Source organism: Dendropsophus ebraccatus, chromosome 5, assembly GCF_027789765.1.
Source record: "Dendropsophus ebraccatus isolate aDenEbr1 chromosome 5, aDenEbr1.pat, whole genome shotgun sequence".
NCBI classification, from domain to species: Eukaryota; Metazoa; Chordata; class Amphibia; order Anura; family Hylidae; genus Dendropsophus; species Dendropsophus ebraccatus.
Window position 1 is genome coordinate 90,887,652 of NC_091458.1, and position 16,888 is coordinate 90,904,539.

Here is a 16,888-nt window from a genome sequence, read left to right on the forward strand (position 1 = left end):
AACAAGGCATTTTCGCCCACAAAACTGCCGCTCACTGGATGTTTTTTCTTTTTCGGACCATTCTCTGTAAACCCTAGAGATGGTTGTGCGTGAAAATCCCAGTAGATCAGCAGTTTCTCAGATATATTACTCAGACCAGCCCTTCTGGCACCAACAACCATGCCATGTTCAAAGGCACTCAAATCACCTTTCTTCCCCATACTGATGCTCGGTTTGAACTGCAGGAGATTGTCTTGACCATGTCTACATGACTAAATGCACTGAGTTGCCGCCATGTGATTGGCTGATTAGAAATTAAGGGGTAACGTGCAGTTGGACAGGTGTACCTAATAAAGTTGCCGGTGAGTGTATAGTGTAGAGGATGTTTGTCCAGGACTCCTGAAAGCTAGTCTTTACTAGTCTCTAATCTAGAGACTATTCTGTCATGGACAGTCTGGACAATGAGGGTGCAAAGTACTAATCCCGTTTTCCTTCCCCCTCAACCTTCGGTGTGTCTGTCTTTTAGTAATGTTCTTGATTGCACACTTGACTGTCTTTCAGTAAAGCTTTGGATCTATTATTCCTCTCTCACCCACTTCCCCACTCCCATTTCTCTTACAGAAGTAAAAATTTGTTGAATAACCCCATCTTGGAGACTAACAAATAATTCCATACATATCATTACCTTATCTCAATCCCCTCCTCCCCCCTCCCTTTTGAGATGGCTCATGTAAACAGCTCCCTGGCCTAACTGTTTCTGCACTATTTCTTCTTTCTGTACAGCAAGAAGGGTTAATCACAGTAAGACCACAAATAACTTGACCTCAGATTATCCTCCAGGCTTCACACAGTGTATAAACAGCCTGCCATGAAGGGGGGAGGAGGGGATTGGGATCAGAGATTGACTGAACAGCTCAGAAAGAGATTTTTGTGTTTTCAGCAGAAAGCAGCAGCTCAAAACTGGGGAAAAGAGACAGATAAGGCAATGACATGTATGAAATAAATTTTTAGTCTCCAGAAGGGGAAATGATTCAACAAATATTTTACCTAACCAGAAAACTCCTTGTCAAACAGTTATGCTTGTTGTGTGAGCTATATTAGAATGTTGTAGTGTGTGTAATGTATAATGTAGGGTATTTAGCCTTGTACTGTGCGTTATACCCTGTATTACGAAGTAAGGGTGTGCTATTGTATTGTTTCTGCCATACGCTGTATTTATGTAGGTATTTACGTTCACTTGTTTTGAGTAATATAAAGGTTACACAAACACACACACACTCATATGTTTTAAATAACATGCAAATATATCCAGAATGTGAAGAAAAGAAAAAAAATCACCCTCTGCTTCTATATTTTCGGTTAAACAGTGGCCATAATACTCTGTGTGGGCTCCACTTCAAACAATGTAGAAATTTGTCAGGTTTTATTTCTATTATACAGTGAGTTTTCTGAGAGAATTCTGAGTGCCACTTGTATTTCTTATGTGTTTTTTTGGGTGTAATTTAGATTGGCTGAAATATCAAGTGAAAACTTCGCACGTAAATACTGTGATATTGATGCAACTGCAAGGCAAGTGGCCTGAAACAGCAACATGTATGTACAATTGAAATAAGTTGTAGCAACATGCCATGCTACATGGTGTCTGGGCTAACACAAACAGGAAATAGCCAGCAAATTATATTGCATCTTATAACTGGTATATAAGGTGCTGGGCTAGAGTTGGTTTATTTTTTCTACAAAATGTTCTTATTATAAATAGATTTGACTGTCACGGAATTAAATAAATATTCAACCAAATGCAGCAAAATTTTTGGGGGATCTCCAAAAAGTTTTGATATATTGTTGCAGTTAAATTGAAAAAAAATAAAGATCTCATTCTTACCTTACCATGCTCTCTTGGGGTTTTCCTGCGGTGTATCCTTGTCCCCCCAGCTGAGCGCTCCGATCGCCACTTCTGAGATGGACTAATCGCGGCAGTGATAGCCCACTCAGCCAAAAGAAGGGACAGCACTGCAGGCAGTCAATGGCTGAGCGAACTGTCACAGCGGAGGTGAGTCCATCTCGGAAGTGGCAGCAGAATCGTTCAACAAAGGACTCAGGGATGCCAGAGGACACTGGGGGAATGTGATGAGGTGAAAATAACATCTTTATTAGTTTCTATATAACTGTAGCAATATATCGAACCTTTTCTAATGCCAGAGTACCCCTTTAAATTATGACCAACACTATTGCTCCATTATATATATATATATATATATATATATATATATATATATATACACACACATTTATGTATAGCTATTCAGTATCATTGGGGAGAGGATGGACGCAGACAATGACGTCCACTTGCCTCCCCAGTTCCAGTGCTTGGGCCTGTATCATGCTTCTATGGTCCCTCTGTCTCTGGCCGCTCATGTTTTAGAGGGGACCTGAGACATGACATTGGCGGGCCCGCTCAGCCATTCATCAGCTGCAGCAGTCTTCAGGTATTTGAAAGACATTCCAAGTTTTTGTGATCCATGAATATGATGACAGGAAACTTTGCTCCTTTAAGATGATGTCACTATTTGTCAGGGGCTAGTTCAAAGGGTAACAACTCACAGTAACCATTAGAATAGTTTCTTTGTGCTGGAGAAAAAAAAACAAATATGCAGCTTCAAAAATAAGCTGCATAGATACATAGATGGGAATAAGCTTGAATAGCAGAAAGTAACTAATGCAAGCATGAGCCCCTTTCTTAGTGAAAGCTTTGAGCAACAACTTGTAAAGATTTTTTTAATAAATAATAAACTGAGCTAAGCTCTCAGTATTTGAACAAACATTTCTCCAATTTAGCATAAAGGGAGTGTTCACATCAAGTGAGGTCTAAGTGAAAATGTGAGCAATGACATTTGAGGACTTGAGTAGATTGAGATGCTGTCACAGTACTCCAGTATTTATTAAAACATCGAAAAATATTCTGAAATGTTCTGACACTTCATGGATGCATTGCAGAGGCTGAAAGGTATGATCAAGTAATCGTAGTGACCATCTTTACTCGTCTTCTTGTTCCCCTTTATCTTGGTCATAAGATAGAGATCAATTATGGGGACTTTATTTATTTATGTCCTGACAGTCAATACAAAGTGTGAATAGTCCATCCTTCTTTTTGAATAAGAAGAAGCAGCCACTTTAGGAGGTGCTTACTTGTGAATAAATCCTTTTTATTCACTGCATTAACACGTCCCGTGTTCTGTCCGTGAAACACAGACGATACACGCACGTTGAATGCAAGTCCTGGACTGTTACATCATGCAGTCCGGGGACACAGGACAGGACTTGCATTCAATATCCGTGTCGTCCAGATTTTATGGACAGGACACAGGACGTTTGAATGCAGCATAAGGCTGGGTTCACACACAGTATATTTCAGTCAGTATTTGGTCGGTTTTTTGCAACCTCAACCAGGAGTGGATTGAAAACACAGAAAGGCTCTGTTCACACAATGTTGAAATTGAGTGGATGGCCGCCATATAACAGTAAATAACTGCCATTATTTCAATAAAACAGCAGTTGTTTTTAAATAACAGCAAATATTTACAGTTATATGGCGACCATCCACTCAATTTCAACATTGTGTGGACAGATCCTTTCTGCGTTTTCAATCCACTCCTGGTTTTGGTTGCAATATGAGGACCACAATACTGACTGAAATATACGTAGTGTGAACCCACCCTCAGGCTGCATGGCTGTGTCATTACAGTGCTACAGTCATTCAAAGAGTTTTAGCTGAATTTAAAGAAGATTCAGCAGAATTGGTGAGTTGCTGCGTTTTTTTCTTTTCTCGTCTATAAACTCCAAATACTATGGGGGAGATTTATCAAACTGGTGTAATGTAGAATTGTCTTTGTTGCCCCTAGAAACCAATCAGATTCCACCTTTCATTTTTTAAAGACTCTGTGAGGAATGAAAAGTGGAATCTTATTTTTTGCTAGGGGCAACTAAGGCAATTCTAGTTTTGCCTTTCCTGGGTACCGCTGAACACCACAAGTACTGGAAGGACCTGGGAACTGTGAACTTTGTGTGAACTTTCCATGTTTGCTATAAAGGTAGTGCCAGGTGATTCTTTTTGTGCTTGGACATAGCCTTTATGAGTTTTTAATCCACTTCTGGCTTTGGTTGCAAAATACTGATGTGGGAACGTAGCCTTAAAGTGACACTGTCACCCCCTTTGTGCATTCTGACATCTCTACACAGGTGTAAAGGGTAAATTTAGCGTTTTTCATACCTTATTTCATATCATACGTCATGGTGTTTGTTCAAGTAAAAAGTGTCCTTTTATCAACTGCAGATTGTATAAAGTGGGCGTGACCTCACGGCATCAGAGGCACTTAGCCCCGCCCATAACAGCACTGATGGTCCCGCCCCCTTGATGTCCATTGGTTGGCCGCCGAAAAGGGGGTGGAGTCTAGACCTTTCGGCCAGCCTGTTCCAATGGTCGATGAGGGGGCGGGGTAAACTGTGGTGTTGTGGGCGGGGCTAAGTGGTGCTAATGCCGCGAGGCCTCGCCCACTTAACACAATCTGCAGTTGATAAAAGATTACTTTTTACTTGAACAAGCACCATGACGTATGATATAAAATAAGGTATGAAAACCGCAAAATTTACCCTTTACACCTGTGTAGAGATGTCAGAATGCAAAAAAGGGGGTGACAGTGTCACTTTAAAGGAGTATTACCATCTCAACTAATATAGGTAAACTTGTAGGGCTCCTTGTAAAGTTAAATAAATATTATGGGTAGCTTCACACGTATTGTATCCACAGCGGATTTCTCACTGCAAATTTGCAGCTAAATTTCCTGCGGATACTTGCCTATTCACTTCAATGGGCTGACATACTTACAGTGGGGTTGTCATCCCAATGTGAGTATGTCAAATTCAGCGTCCTTAACCCCCACAGCCCGGGAACATACTGTGTTGGGCCCCCGCTCTGGCATACTCCCGCTGCAACTATGTGAGCCCATTGAAGTGAATGGGAAAGTATCTGGACCGATTTCGCTGCGAGAAATCCGCTGCGGATACATTACGTGTGAAGCTACCCTAAACTTGATGTGCCCCACAAGTTTAACTATGTCAGTTGAGATGGGGATACCCCTTTAAGTCAATGAAAGAACAGAAGTATCAGTTTGGTTCCATTTAGAGCAATTAAGGTTTTGTCATAGTAAAGGACTTTACATTGTATACAATAAAGTGAACATACCTTTTACCACGGAATAAAAACCTATTTGAAATGAATTACTTTTTTCAGTCCATCCTTTTCATTTCTATCCATTCAAACGAAATAGCTTGTTCTGATGACTAGATGCGATAAAATATTAATTGTCTAGAAAGTTAAAATGCGTGTCACAGAAAGGAAAAAAAAAAAGATGTGCACACACATACACCCTAGTGTGGGGGTTGTCATAGTAACCAAAGAAATTAATAAAACAATGCACAACACTTATTACATAATAAGGCATGCAGAGAAGGTCACATACTAGTATCATGCAGCAATAAAGCATGCTACTTGCCATCTGACTAACCTGCAAATCCCCCGTACAAGCATTCCAGCATGTAGGTATCACTTTGCTCTGCATTGCCATTGTTTGTGCTGTCAATTATCAACTATATAATAGACCATTATATTATAGCATTGAGGATTTTAGGCTCCTTTCTGCAGAATGCAGAAATCATGTATCCTGTTTGTATCTATTACCATGCATCATATGCTGTATCTTCAAATGAAACATTTGCACAGTGTTCAACCCCAAATAAAACATTATAACCGTGATCACTGTTACATAGCCCAAATTGTATTGTACTGTATGCAAGGAATAAAAGAGCCAGAGATAAAGCTGAGGCGATACCTATGGCAACACAGCTAATCAAATCAGCTTTTAAATGTTGTCATGAATATTGCATTAACCTTAGTGAAGCCTTATGATGTTTCAGGATTGTGTCTCATCATGAGAAAAAAAAAGTGTCTATTCGGTTAGGTTCAAATAAAGCTTTTGAGAAAAAAAATGGAAAAAAACCCTCCAACTCCTCCTACTCTATCTGTGCCTGCAATTCAGAGCCAAGCACAGGGAGTGAAAGACAGGGAAATTTATTTCTAATGCACACCAGTGCTTGAAGCAGCAGGGAGAGTGAGAGCAGGGGAGAGATCTGTCTCTCTTTCCACCCACAGTAATCCTCTGTTAAGGAGATCTGGATTTACACTTTCTGCTGGTGACTTGGAATTGCAGGTTAAATAAGATTGCACAGATCACTGGGGATTGATGGTAATAATATTGACACTTGCAGAGGGGAGTTTATGCCATCATCATCTTTCAGGCTTGGTTGGGTGATATTTGTTGTGCTTGGTGCTACAACTGCAGTCTTTTAGTAACATGTATCCTGCCTTGGCTTTGGATGCTCTACAGATCCACCCTTCCTTATAGCAATGAAGTGCTAGGCAATGGTTTTTACTTCGGGGATCGTACATGTCTCACTGCTCTAAGATTAGTTTTTTTGGCCTCTCTTGGGATTTCTTTAGCTTACTTTCATTCGGCTGCATGCTGGAAAGGAAAATTGCACACTTTGGTAGCAGCCCAGTGTCGATGTAGTAATATTCATTAATCTTACCCTTATCTGAAAGAGGGAAAAAAAAAAAAAAGATTCAACACAGCTCTCTAATTGAGGAGTCTCTAAAGAAATAAACCTCGCACGGAAATAAGACTGGGAGACGCTAGGAAAATAATCCTTTTCTATGGTTAAATTGGTACCCTTGTTCTGGAGAACTGATCACAATCTCTTATTATGCAACAACAAGGATTTCTTCGTTCTCAGGGTGTCTAAGCTGCTGGATTGCTTTTCGCCCAAATCAATGTGGTTTCTTTGGAACATTTTCAGCAAAGGAACGCATATGCTGCAGTGTCTTTGTGGCAAGAGTCTTAAGAAAAACAAGAACCCAAGTGGTAAGCATGGAAAAATACACATTGCATGATTATATCTTCATCTTATTCTGTTGATGTCTTCCGAGGAACACTAGATCTTTAATGAGATTAGAGAAGAAAATCGTCTTGCCATGAGGCCGATGCAATGTTTGTGTACTGTACATTAAGCCGTCATTTTTAAATGTAATTGGCTCAAAAAGATATGTGATTCGGATCTGGTGTGAGTGCTCATTTCCTAGAGGAGTGGCAACTTTGTGTGTTTTGGTTTTTTCTTCTTCAAGATTTCTTTGGTAAATATTGTAAATGCAGCTAGCTGGCACGTATGCACCTTCCAGTGGAAGCCCTGGCGTTAGTAGTAGGGTAATATACATTGACCATGGCACTGATATCCTGCAATACTTTCAGATTAGCCTGCAAATATTCCAAACACGCACCACCTCTCAAAAGTGAAAAAAAAAAAAATCCAAAACAGAAGCAGGCTGTTACTCATTTCTGCCTCTTCATAATGCCCTGAGAGCATGGCAGTGCCATTCAGATGAAAACGCAGGCTAAGTGAACATATTGTGAAGATTTGTTCCTTCATGTTACAAACACATACAAGATGTGATTTCCATGCAGCATCATTGGCGCTTTTATGTGATGCAGTGAAACCAGCCAGCACAGGGTTAATATTTGCAGTATACTGTGTAGGCTTCTTCCAGCAGGAGATTAACAGCATTTCGTAGCCCCATTCATTTTTCAGGACACCTTTTGTGAAGCTCCTCATGGCTTTATTCAATCATATCAAACAGAAAACACCAGCATTATCAGGCGTCTTTAGACAAATGCTTGTTTTTAGAGAGGGCTGACTCTCTGTGCCCCTGTATTTGGTATCTCCCTATGGCCTGCGTTTATCTGTTGCAAGGAGTGCAGACAGGGGGGTTACATGATTATAATGAAACCTTTTCTCTTGCATTCCTCTGGTCCTGCATGACCTGCAGTTCTTTTGGCTCCAAGTCCCATCAAGAGCAATGAATCCCTGGCTTGCCTCTGACGTTGGCACTGCAGTGTAGTAGATCATAGATTTTTTTTTTTTTTTTCAAATGTGACATCCCAACATTAACATACACCAGCAGAACCCATGGGGTCACACTGTGCCGGGCTGTGACAGAATTCTTGTAGCTGTTTAGTCTGCATGTTTCCATTGAAGGTGCTCATTGTTTCAGGATATATAGCATGAAGCAAAGCTTTGCAGGGCTGGAATTTTCTAAATGTGTGTTGTCATATCATTCTGCAGCAAAAGAGTACTTCTTAGAATACCAAAGAGGTGGAATTATCCTGGCTGTCTGCTTGCAGATCTGAGGGCCAATGTGTTGTTGGGTTCCCCACTCTGGAGAGGTTCTCAATTACTGCAGTGAGCTAGGAGAGGTTAGATGGGTGCTATACCTTTACTCTATTGAGAAACAAGAAACGTAGACTCCAGTCATGGTCAGGCTGCCTGCATTGCCTGCTTTACATGTAGACAGCATTGTAGATGCATAAGAAAACCAAGAAGCGCACTTGCACTGGAGCGGTAGGCCCTGAAACTATGACACACTGGACATATGTATCCACGTTACTTGGTTTATAGTGAGTCAATGCACAGTGTGGGTATATACATATACTGTGTATTTATAAGTGATGCCAGTCTTGTCTGTATCTTGTCTAAACTACTACTTAATCTTAGGTTGATGATTTCTGTCTATCTTTGCAAGGTTCATAAAAGTGAATGAAGAAAATATATGTATACATAAGCTACACTGCAGTAAGTGTTTGGCATTTAGTTAGATTCCACCAACACTGTACGCCAGTTATATTGGAGGCAGTATGGAGGCCTTTATTCCCCAGGTACAGATCCTGAAAAGAATTTAATCAATTACCTTTGAGTCCAATGCAATCAATGTAACCCTTAATGCACAAATAAAGGATTCCATGGAGAGACCTGTTCTGTGAAGAGAGCTTTCAGGAGAACCCATAGCTTGTGCAAAATTAGGTGGCTCAGTGCAAACTTTCATTCATCACGTGTGTCTCCATTAGTATTATGATGCATTTACAAAGAAAGATTTCTCTGACAGATTTTTTTTAAGCCAAAGCCAAGAACAGACTATACAGGGAACATAAAGGAAAGTCTGAGATTTCTCCTCTTTTCAAATCCATTCCAGGCTTTGGCCATCATTATGTGTATATCGTTATAAATAGCTGTATCAACAATAATCACATTGGAAATGAACATTTTTAATTTTGTATTTAATTGATCTCCAGGTGAAATCAGCTGCTACTTTTCTCTTGTTGGGTCAGGTTGCTTTTCAAGTTGTACTGTTTTAATACTCTACAGCAAACAAACACCTATTGACCAGATTCTCTTTGCTGACTCCGTTTTTGAGTTGCAGTTTCTTTTGATCTCATTACACGTTATTAAACCATCCCAAGATACTTATTTGTATATAAATGCTTAATAATGATATAAATTTACATACCTGGTTGCATATCTGTCGGCAGTTTCTACTTTACTTTTGATAATCAGTGAACTTTATATGCAGTTCTGACAGTTATACTTACGTAGGCTGAGCTTTATAAACTCCACAAGTAACCAGCATGACAATGTAGTAATTTACTTATCAGGCAACATTTGTTTTGTGGGAATATATTACACATTTAGGCTATGTAAAAACAGCCGTTGTTTGCTGTGTCAAGCAATGGCCGCTGTTTGACATGTTCCTGCGGCTGATACTGCCCTATCGGCCGCAGGAACTTCATTTTATTTTATTGGATTGCGGGCACATTTGGGTGTGCCTGTAATTCAATTAACCATAGAGTTCAATACAATGTACGGTCGTCAGAACGGCCATACATTGTGTGAACAATGGCTGTTGTTCACACTCTAGCGGACGGAAATAATTGACATATCAATTATTTCTGAGGACTTATTTCAACAACGCCCATTGTTCAATACAGTGTGTGAACAACGGCTGTTACCCATAGATTTGCAGTGCATTATTTTAAGACAAGAACGGCAAAATCGCAAAAAAGGCCGTTCTTGTCTTAAAAAATACACTGTCTGAACATAGCCTTAGGCTACATTCACACAATACCAAAATGATGGGTGTTTTTATGGGACGTCCGTCATTTAGCGGCATTGTTATAAAATTATGGCTGTTGTTTGCATTTAAATGACGGTTGTCCATTAGAGGCGGCCTTCATATTCAATGATGTTTTCTGATTATTAAAGCTTATGTCACTTAACACTAAATCTGCACTGACTTTTAAAACCTTGTATAGTGTTTTAATTCAGTACATTTGTGATCCAGTGTGTGTGGTTGAGGTTTCTGTTTTGGAGAGAAGCTGTGTAGTTATGTTGTCAAGGAAAGTAGTCCATAAGGATGTTGTGCATCCACTGACTGATCCACATGGATTAAATATGCCCATTCTGAGGTCCAGAGTTGTGTGAGTCCTCGTGTGCAGTCATAAACTTATATGGCTGCCTTTTCCAGGGAAATGATCAAGTACGAGCTGTATGCTCAGTGATCTGCCCAACCATAAAGAATGTAAGAGCCACTTAAAGGCCAGGATGTGTCTGCACTCACTGTAGCTACACCCCTGCATGTATCACTGAATGTGAAGCTGAAGATCCACAAGGCAAATTTTACTATACAATACATTACAGAATAAAAACAAGTTCTGGCTCAGTTCTCAAAAATCTAATATCGACAGTCATTTATAATCTTGGCTCTTATATCTCTATCTATTACAAATTTGAATATCTAGCGTTGTACTAAGTACATAAATTTATGTACTATATAGTAACCTAAACTATATTTGTAAGGTTACACTGTTTTCTTGAAGGCACTGCAATGCTGTTACATGTCCAAAGTAATCATAAATAGAGCACTGTCACATTGATCCCTATGCTCTGATATTGCATATTGGAGTTTTCTAATTTTAAGATGTTCCATCCTGTTAGAACCTAGCATCATGGAACATTTCAGGTGTGACCATTTAGAGATTGGCTGGTTCATACAGGGCATAAACAGGTAGGAAAAAAAACAATTGAGATTTTAGCTGTGAGGGAATGGGAAAAATGTGATCTCATGATGTTGTGTGTTTTTTTTTTTTTTTTGCAAACATTCATGAACAAAAAACATGCATGAACTTTATATAAACAATGCAGGAATGCATAAACAGATATAAAAAACTAAATGTGGTATTTCTGTAGAATAGACATTGCACTGACAACAACAAAAACACCTTGTTCAAGCATATTTTCCTGCTATTGGTGTAATGGTTCTTACTATCCATTTCTATACTCATTAGTTTGTCAGCCCCCTCCCTTATACACACAGCTGTAACCGGGCACCTATAGAGTAGCATTGGGCCTTATTATAGCTGTAATATTATATGAAAGCATGGTCCATTAATGCTGTATTACTGAGGTGTTATTTCATAGAACATGCACATGGCTCTGCTGTGTGCATGAGGCCATAGAAATTGTCATATTTAATATGAATCCATCAAGGTACCCTGTGCTACAGCATTTTGCTGACTGCAACTTGATGTGTTTTGAAAAAGATTGAGCTACAATCACAGTCTACAGAAATCTGTGTATATAGACACATGGGGGGGATTTATCACAGGGTGTACAATTTAGACTGGCACAAACTGCCCACAGCAACCAATCACAGCTCCTCTTTCACTTTACCACAGCTAAAAGCTGAGCTTTGATTGGTTGCGGCTGTCAGTTTACACCAGTCTAAATTGTAAAACCTTTAATAAATCTGGGCCAGGTACAGTACCTCTGCCACCCATGCCGGGTACAAGAGTGACACAGGTTTACATTTTAAACTTTTGCTACATGCATATGTATTTATTGATATGATAGATTTGGAAGTACATTTATAAATGGGATTATCATATGTTTAACCCTTTGCAGGCAGAGAAAACTATTTGAAAGTTTCATTTATGCATAGCTCACTTTTCATAGCAGTACTTTGCTCCCTATTTTGCATCTGCACTTGAAGCTGATATATCCCAATAGTAATTATGACAATGTTGACCATTTGGATGTACCAGTATGGGACACATCTGTGGAGACCATTGTGACAGTAGTCAGATCATCATCATTTGTTCTACAGGACTATAGTTAAAAGGGATGTCCAATGCATCTGTCTTCCTGCTACACACAGTGTGGCTCAGTTGACTAGACAGTCGTGCAGCACTCAGGAAGTACTGTACTATGCACTTATTGAATAGGACTTGTGTTGAATACTTGCCAAGTATTGGACAGTTGCCTCTGCAATGTGCAGTTGTCTCTTTACACGTCATGTTCAATATGGCAAAAGAGAGGTTCTGGACAACCCCTTTAAGCATCTTGAGGACTAGACCAGTTTTTACTTGAAAGGGGTAGTTCGGCGTTAAGCATTTTTTAACATATTGCTGCTGGTGCATTGAAAACAATAAACATTCTATGCTTACCTCTCTGTGCTCCCCTGGTGTCCATTTGAGGTGTCACTGGTGTCCCTTGCAGACTGCAGAGCCTCCACTTCCAAGATGAACTCGGTTCGAGAGGCAATCATCTTAGACAGCGACTGGCTGACCAGGCTGTCTCTCTTGAGACTAGTTCCTTGTAAAAGTGAAGGCTCTGCAGTCAGCAAGGGATACCAGCGGCATTGTAACAGGACACTGGGGAGCACAGTGTCAAACATAGCCTAATTTGGGTATTCCACATAATTAAGGATGATGTATTAGCACTATACCACCTCAAGCCAATAGTTTAACTCATTATCATTCTTTTGGAATTATATCAATATGGTTTATCCACATACTCTGTGTTTTGGTAAAAAAAATAAAATTCAAAAAAATTTCAATGCATGGAATGCCTGGTCATATAGAGTGGCTCTCCGGGCCTCTATGAAGCCCTAACTGGTCATATGAAGATCTGACACATCCTTTTTAATGCAAAATTTCAGTATATGACGTCACTTACATAGGGTACACTTCAGTAGCGTATATCACTTTTATTTCAAATCTGCTTGTGCAGCCTAAATCACGTTATCTTTAGCACATTGGATGTCAGAATACTGAAAATAAGGATATCTTTCCTGGCTGCCAGGTGCTGATGTTAATCTGGGTTATTCCTCCCTTCTTCTCCTGCTAACCTTACAGACTTCTCTGGCTCTGATCACAGGAAAGGCAAAGCTGCACAGAGAAGCAGCTTATTCAGAAAATAGGAAGTCATGATAACATGACTTTCCTCTAACTAATTAGCTTATGGCCGTTCTTCCAGGTCTTCTGCACAGCCTTGGGTGATGTCAGACTGCTGAGTAATATGGAAGGGGAGTAAAAGCTGTGTGCCAGTTCTAATGACAGAAATTCGTAGGGATGATGACAATTCTAACACGGTGAATATCCTACATAAGGTGGCCATGGTGAAGTGCACTAAAAAAAAAAATAATGTAACTGTGCATGTGGCTGCTGAGGCCAGTGATTGGCTACAATGTGTAGAGGGATGGCATCAGGGCACTTCTGCTGGGGATTCTAACAGCACTGCATGTGGAGTGACTAGAGAGATGAATATGGATTTTCTATTCACTCCCCCACCTGCCCCTTGTCAATTTTTTGTCAAGCCCATTTAAATGAGCAACTCCTACAAACCCCTCCATGACATCAATAGGTCCCTCTTCTAAACTTCTACTATGATTTTATTTGTATAATTTAACCAGAATATTATTGAAAGCTAGAAGTAGCTTCAATTCCTGTCAGGTTGGTATATTCTGTAGCAAAATAATTACAATGGCGCACACCAGATTAACAGAGACTTCCTTGCTTTGAGGGGTAATGTTCTTAAAGCAACTCTGTACCCACAATCTGCCCCCCCCCAAACCACTTGTACCTTAGGATAGCTGCTTTTAATCCAAGATCTGTCCTGGGGTCCGTTCGGCTGGTGATGCAGTTATTCTCCTAAAAACAACTTTTAAACTGGCAGCGCTGTGTCTAACGGCCGGGGCTTACATTTGTATATGCATTAGGCTGGCACCACCTCTCCGCCCTCCTCCCCACCCTCCTCATCATTAGGAATGATCCAGGAACATTTACTGCTGTTTCAGCTTTGCACAGGTGTATTAACGATCCAGCCCATGTTCTTTATACACACAGGTGGAGAATAGGAAGCAATCTGCCTGGAGCATTTCTAATGATGAGGAGGGCGGGGAGGATGGACAGAGAGGTTGTGCCAGCCTATTGCATATACAAATATCAGCCCTGGCTGTTAGACACAGTGCTGCAGGATTAAAAGTTATTTTTAGGACAATAACTGCATCACCTGCTGAACAGACCCCAGGACAGATCTTTGATTAAAAGCAGCTATCTGATGGTACAAGTGGTTTGGGGGGTCAGATTGTGGGTAGAGAGTCGCTTTAAAGACATTCCCAGAACACGTAGCAAATGTCTAATACGTATTGTTCTCACCTTTAGGATGGGCATCTATCTTTAGTAACTTATAGAGATGAATGAATCTCAAACACTCTCAAGTCTGTCCAAACCCAAGTGTGCAGCATTTAAATACCAGTGGTTGAAGAACTTGGATGCAGCCCTAGGAAGTCCTGGAAAACATGAATACTGCTATAGGCTGTATGCCTGTTCTCCAATAAGCCTTAAGGCCATGTTCACACGCGGGAACTGCAGTACCGGACGGATGATCATTCCGGCCACAGAGTTCTGATCAGAACTCTCCATAGCACACTATGAAGCAAGCGGCTGGAGCCATAGGAGGAGATATATCAAAGGGTGTAAAATTTAGACTGGTGTAAACTACCCACAGCAACCAATCACAGCTCAGCTTTAGGCAGTGCTGAAAGGAAAGCTGAGCTGTGATTGATTGGTGTGGGCAGTTTGCACCAGTCTAAATTTTACACCCTTTGATAAATCTCCCCCATAGTGTGCACTGAAATGCTTTTCTACTATTCAATGAATTGCAGCCGCAAAAAACTGACATGTCAGTTCTTTGCGGCGCCGCAAGGGATCCCGGCCGGAGCGTATACTATGTGTATATGTTCCGGCCAGGATCCCATAGAAGAATATGCAGGGTGTCTTGGCGTACAAAGTACGTCCGTTGTTGCAGATTGCAACTATGGCCGTACTTTTACATTGTGTGAACATAGCCTAAGCCTGCATCCAACTCAGCCACCGTTATTTAAAGGCTGAGAGTTTGGGTTTGAGACAAAGTGGGTGGGTGCCAGGGGTGAGTCCCATATCTTTCATACACCCTGTAGATATGTAATATGTGTTTAAGATGGAAATACCCCTTTACCGTGGACTGAACATAAAGCTGTGGGAAATGTAGCTAAATTCATATTGCACAAATATTGCAGCTCATAGAATTTAAATGACAGGTCCAGGTCTGCTATGCATAGACATGAAAAGAAACATAGTTTCTTTCTTTGCGATTGACGTTCAGCCTTATTCACTCGAACAGGGCTTGAGATGAGCTGCAATACCAGGCACAGCCTATGGGCATAAGTGGCACTGTTTCTTTTTAAATTACTCAGAACCCCTTAAATGATAATATTAATATTAGTAAAACAGCTCTGTGTACAGCTGACTTCTGTACTGGTTGTAGTGTCAGGGTTGAACAATATGGAGATGTGGCCGGAGACCTAGAACAACATCAAGTGCCCGCAGCAGCGCTCTCCTGGGACACAGGATGAGAATGGCTGGCCTGCCTGCACTGATTTCTTTGAAAGGAGAAAGTCAGAGCAGATGCAACCTCCAACCCAGAGATTCGCTGACAGCTCTGGGAACTAGGCTATCAGTCATATGGGGTGGGGGTGGTGGAGAAGATGTGTTCACAGGCAATAGGAGTGCCTTGAAGATTCTGTGTATGGTCTATACATATTAGATAAGAGTGATGCTGTGCTAGTAGTATTGCTACGGTATGTGTTATTACCTAATAAGCTGTGACAGGTGCTTACTAGATAGAACACTATAAAAACTGCAATAATTTCTCTGTATGTGTCATTCCAATTGCTTTACAACAGTACTTAACAATACATTGCCCATCCTCCCCATACAAACATACCTTTAGGTTATTAAACAAATTACAGTCTACACTTTACAGTTTGGATGTAGTTGTTTCAGAGGTGCTTATGAAATGGGGAGAAAATAAATGAATGAGAAATGAATAATACAAAAAAAAAACCCTTTAAAATGGCAGCCAAAGTGCTCAATTACAATTTTTACTTAATTTTATTTTAGATCCGGTCATTTGGTTTTCTCACTGAAAACATTGTGCTTCATATTAAAACCATTTTTAGTCCCTAATCGATGAGTTCATTCAATGGGTTGTTGAGTTTTTACATATGAGGAATAAGTTATATAAAATCCATATTGCACATGTGTATATAATTCAGACTTTAAATAGAAGTTTCAATAAGCGGTGGGTTTGGACTTTATTAATAGTGTTGAGCAGTTCTGTCAAAATATTCACCATAGGCTGTATACATGTAGGGTGGCCTCCAACTTCTGCAGCCGCAGAGAAACAAATGTTGAGCGTTTAGATTTGGATAATGATGATGTCAAGCCTGAACATTTTAACAGATCTCTTTAACACTACTTATTAAGGCTATGTTCACACAGTGTCTTTTTGAGGTAACAATATGGCCGTATTGTGATTATGGCTGTAAAAAAAGAGCATGTTAATAATTTACAACTATAGCTATCAAAATATGGCCACATTTTTTAACCTTAAAAGATGTTTTGTGAACATAGACTCAGTCTTGCTAATGTAGTAGCATTATTTTAAATGCTCTTTTTAAAAAACAAACAAAAAAACGGTTACAATAATGCTGGAATCAAACCTAACATTAGGGAAAAATAGCTCAATCAGTTTGATTCAACGCAGAGTTTCAATGCTACTTTTTTCTGCGCAAATCAGTGCCATGGGGGTG

At 40.1% G+C, this 16,888-nt stretch overlaps 1 protein-coding gene across 1 annotated transcript in view; it reads left to right on the plus strand.

Moving 5' to 3' along the window:
• The first annotated feature begins 6,147 nt into the window (after nucleotides 1–6,147).
• Nucleotides 6,148–16,888, plus strand: part of FGF14 (fibroblast growth factor 14) — a 428,168-nt gene continuing 417,427 nt past the window's right edge. The window contains exon 1 of the mRNA XM_069972351.1: nucleotides 6,148–6,953. Coding sequence (XP_069828452.1) covers nucleotides 6,746–6,953 — 208 coding nt within the window. The 5' untranslated portion in view covers nucleotides 6,148–6,745. The remainder of the gene's footprint in view (nucleotides 6,954–16,888) is intronic.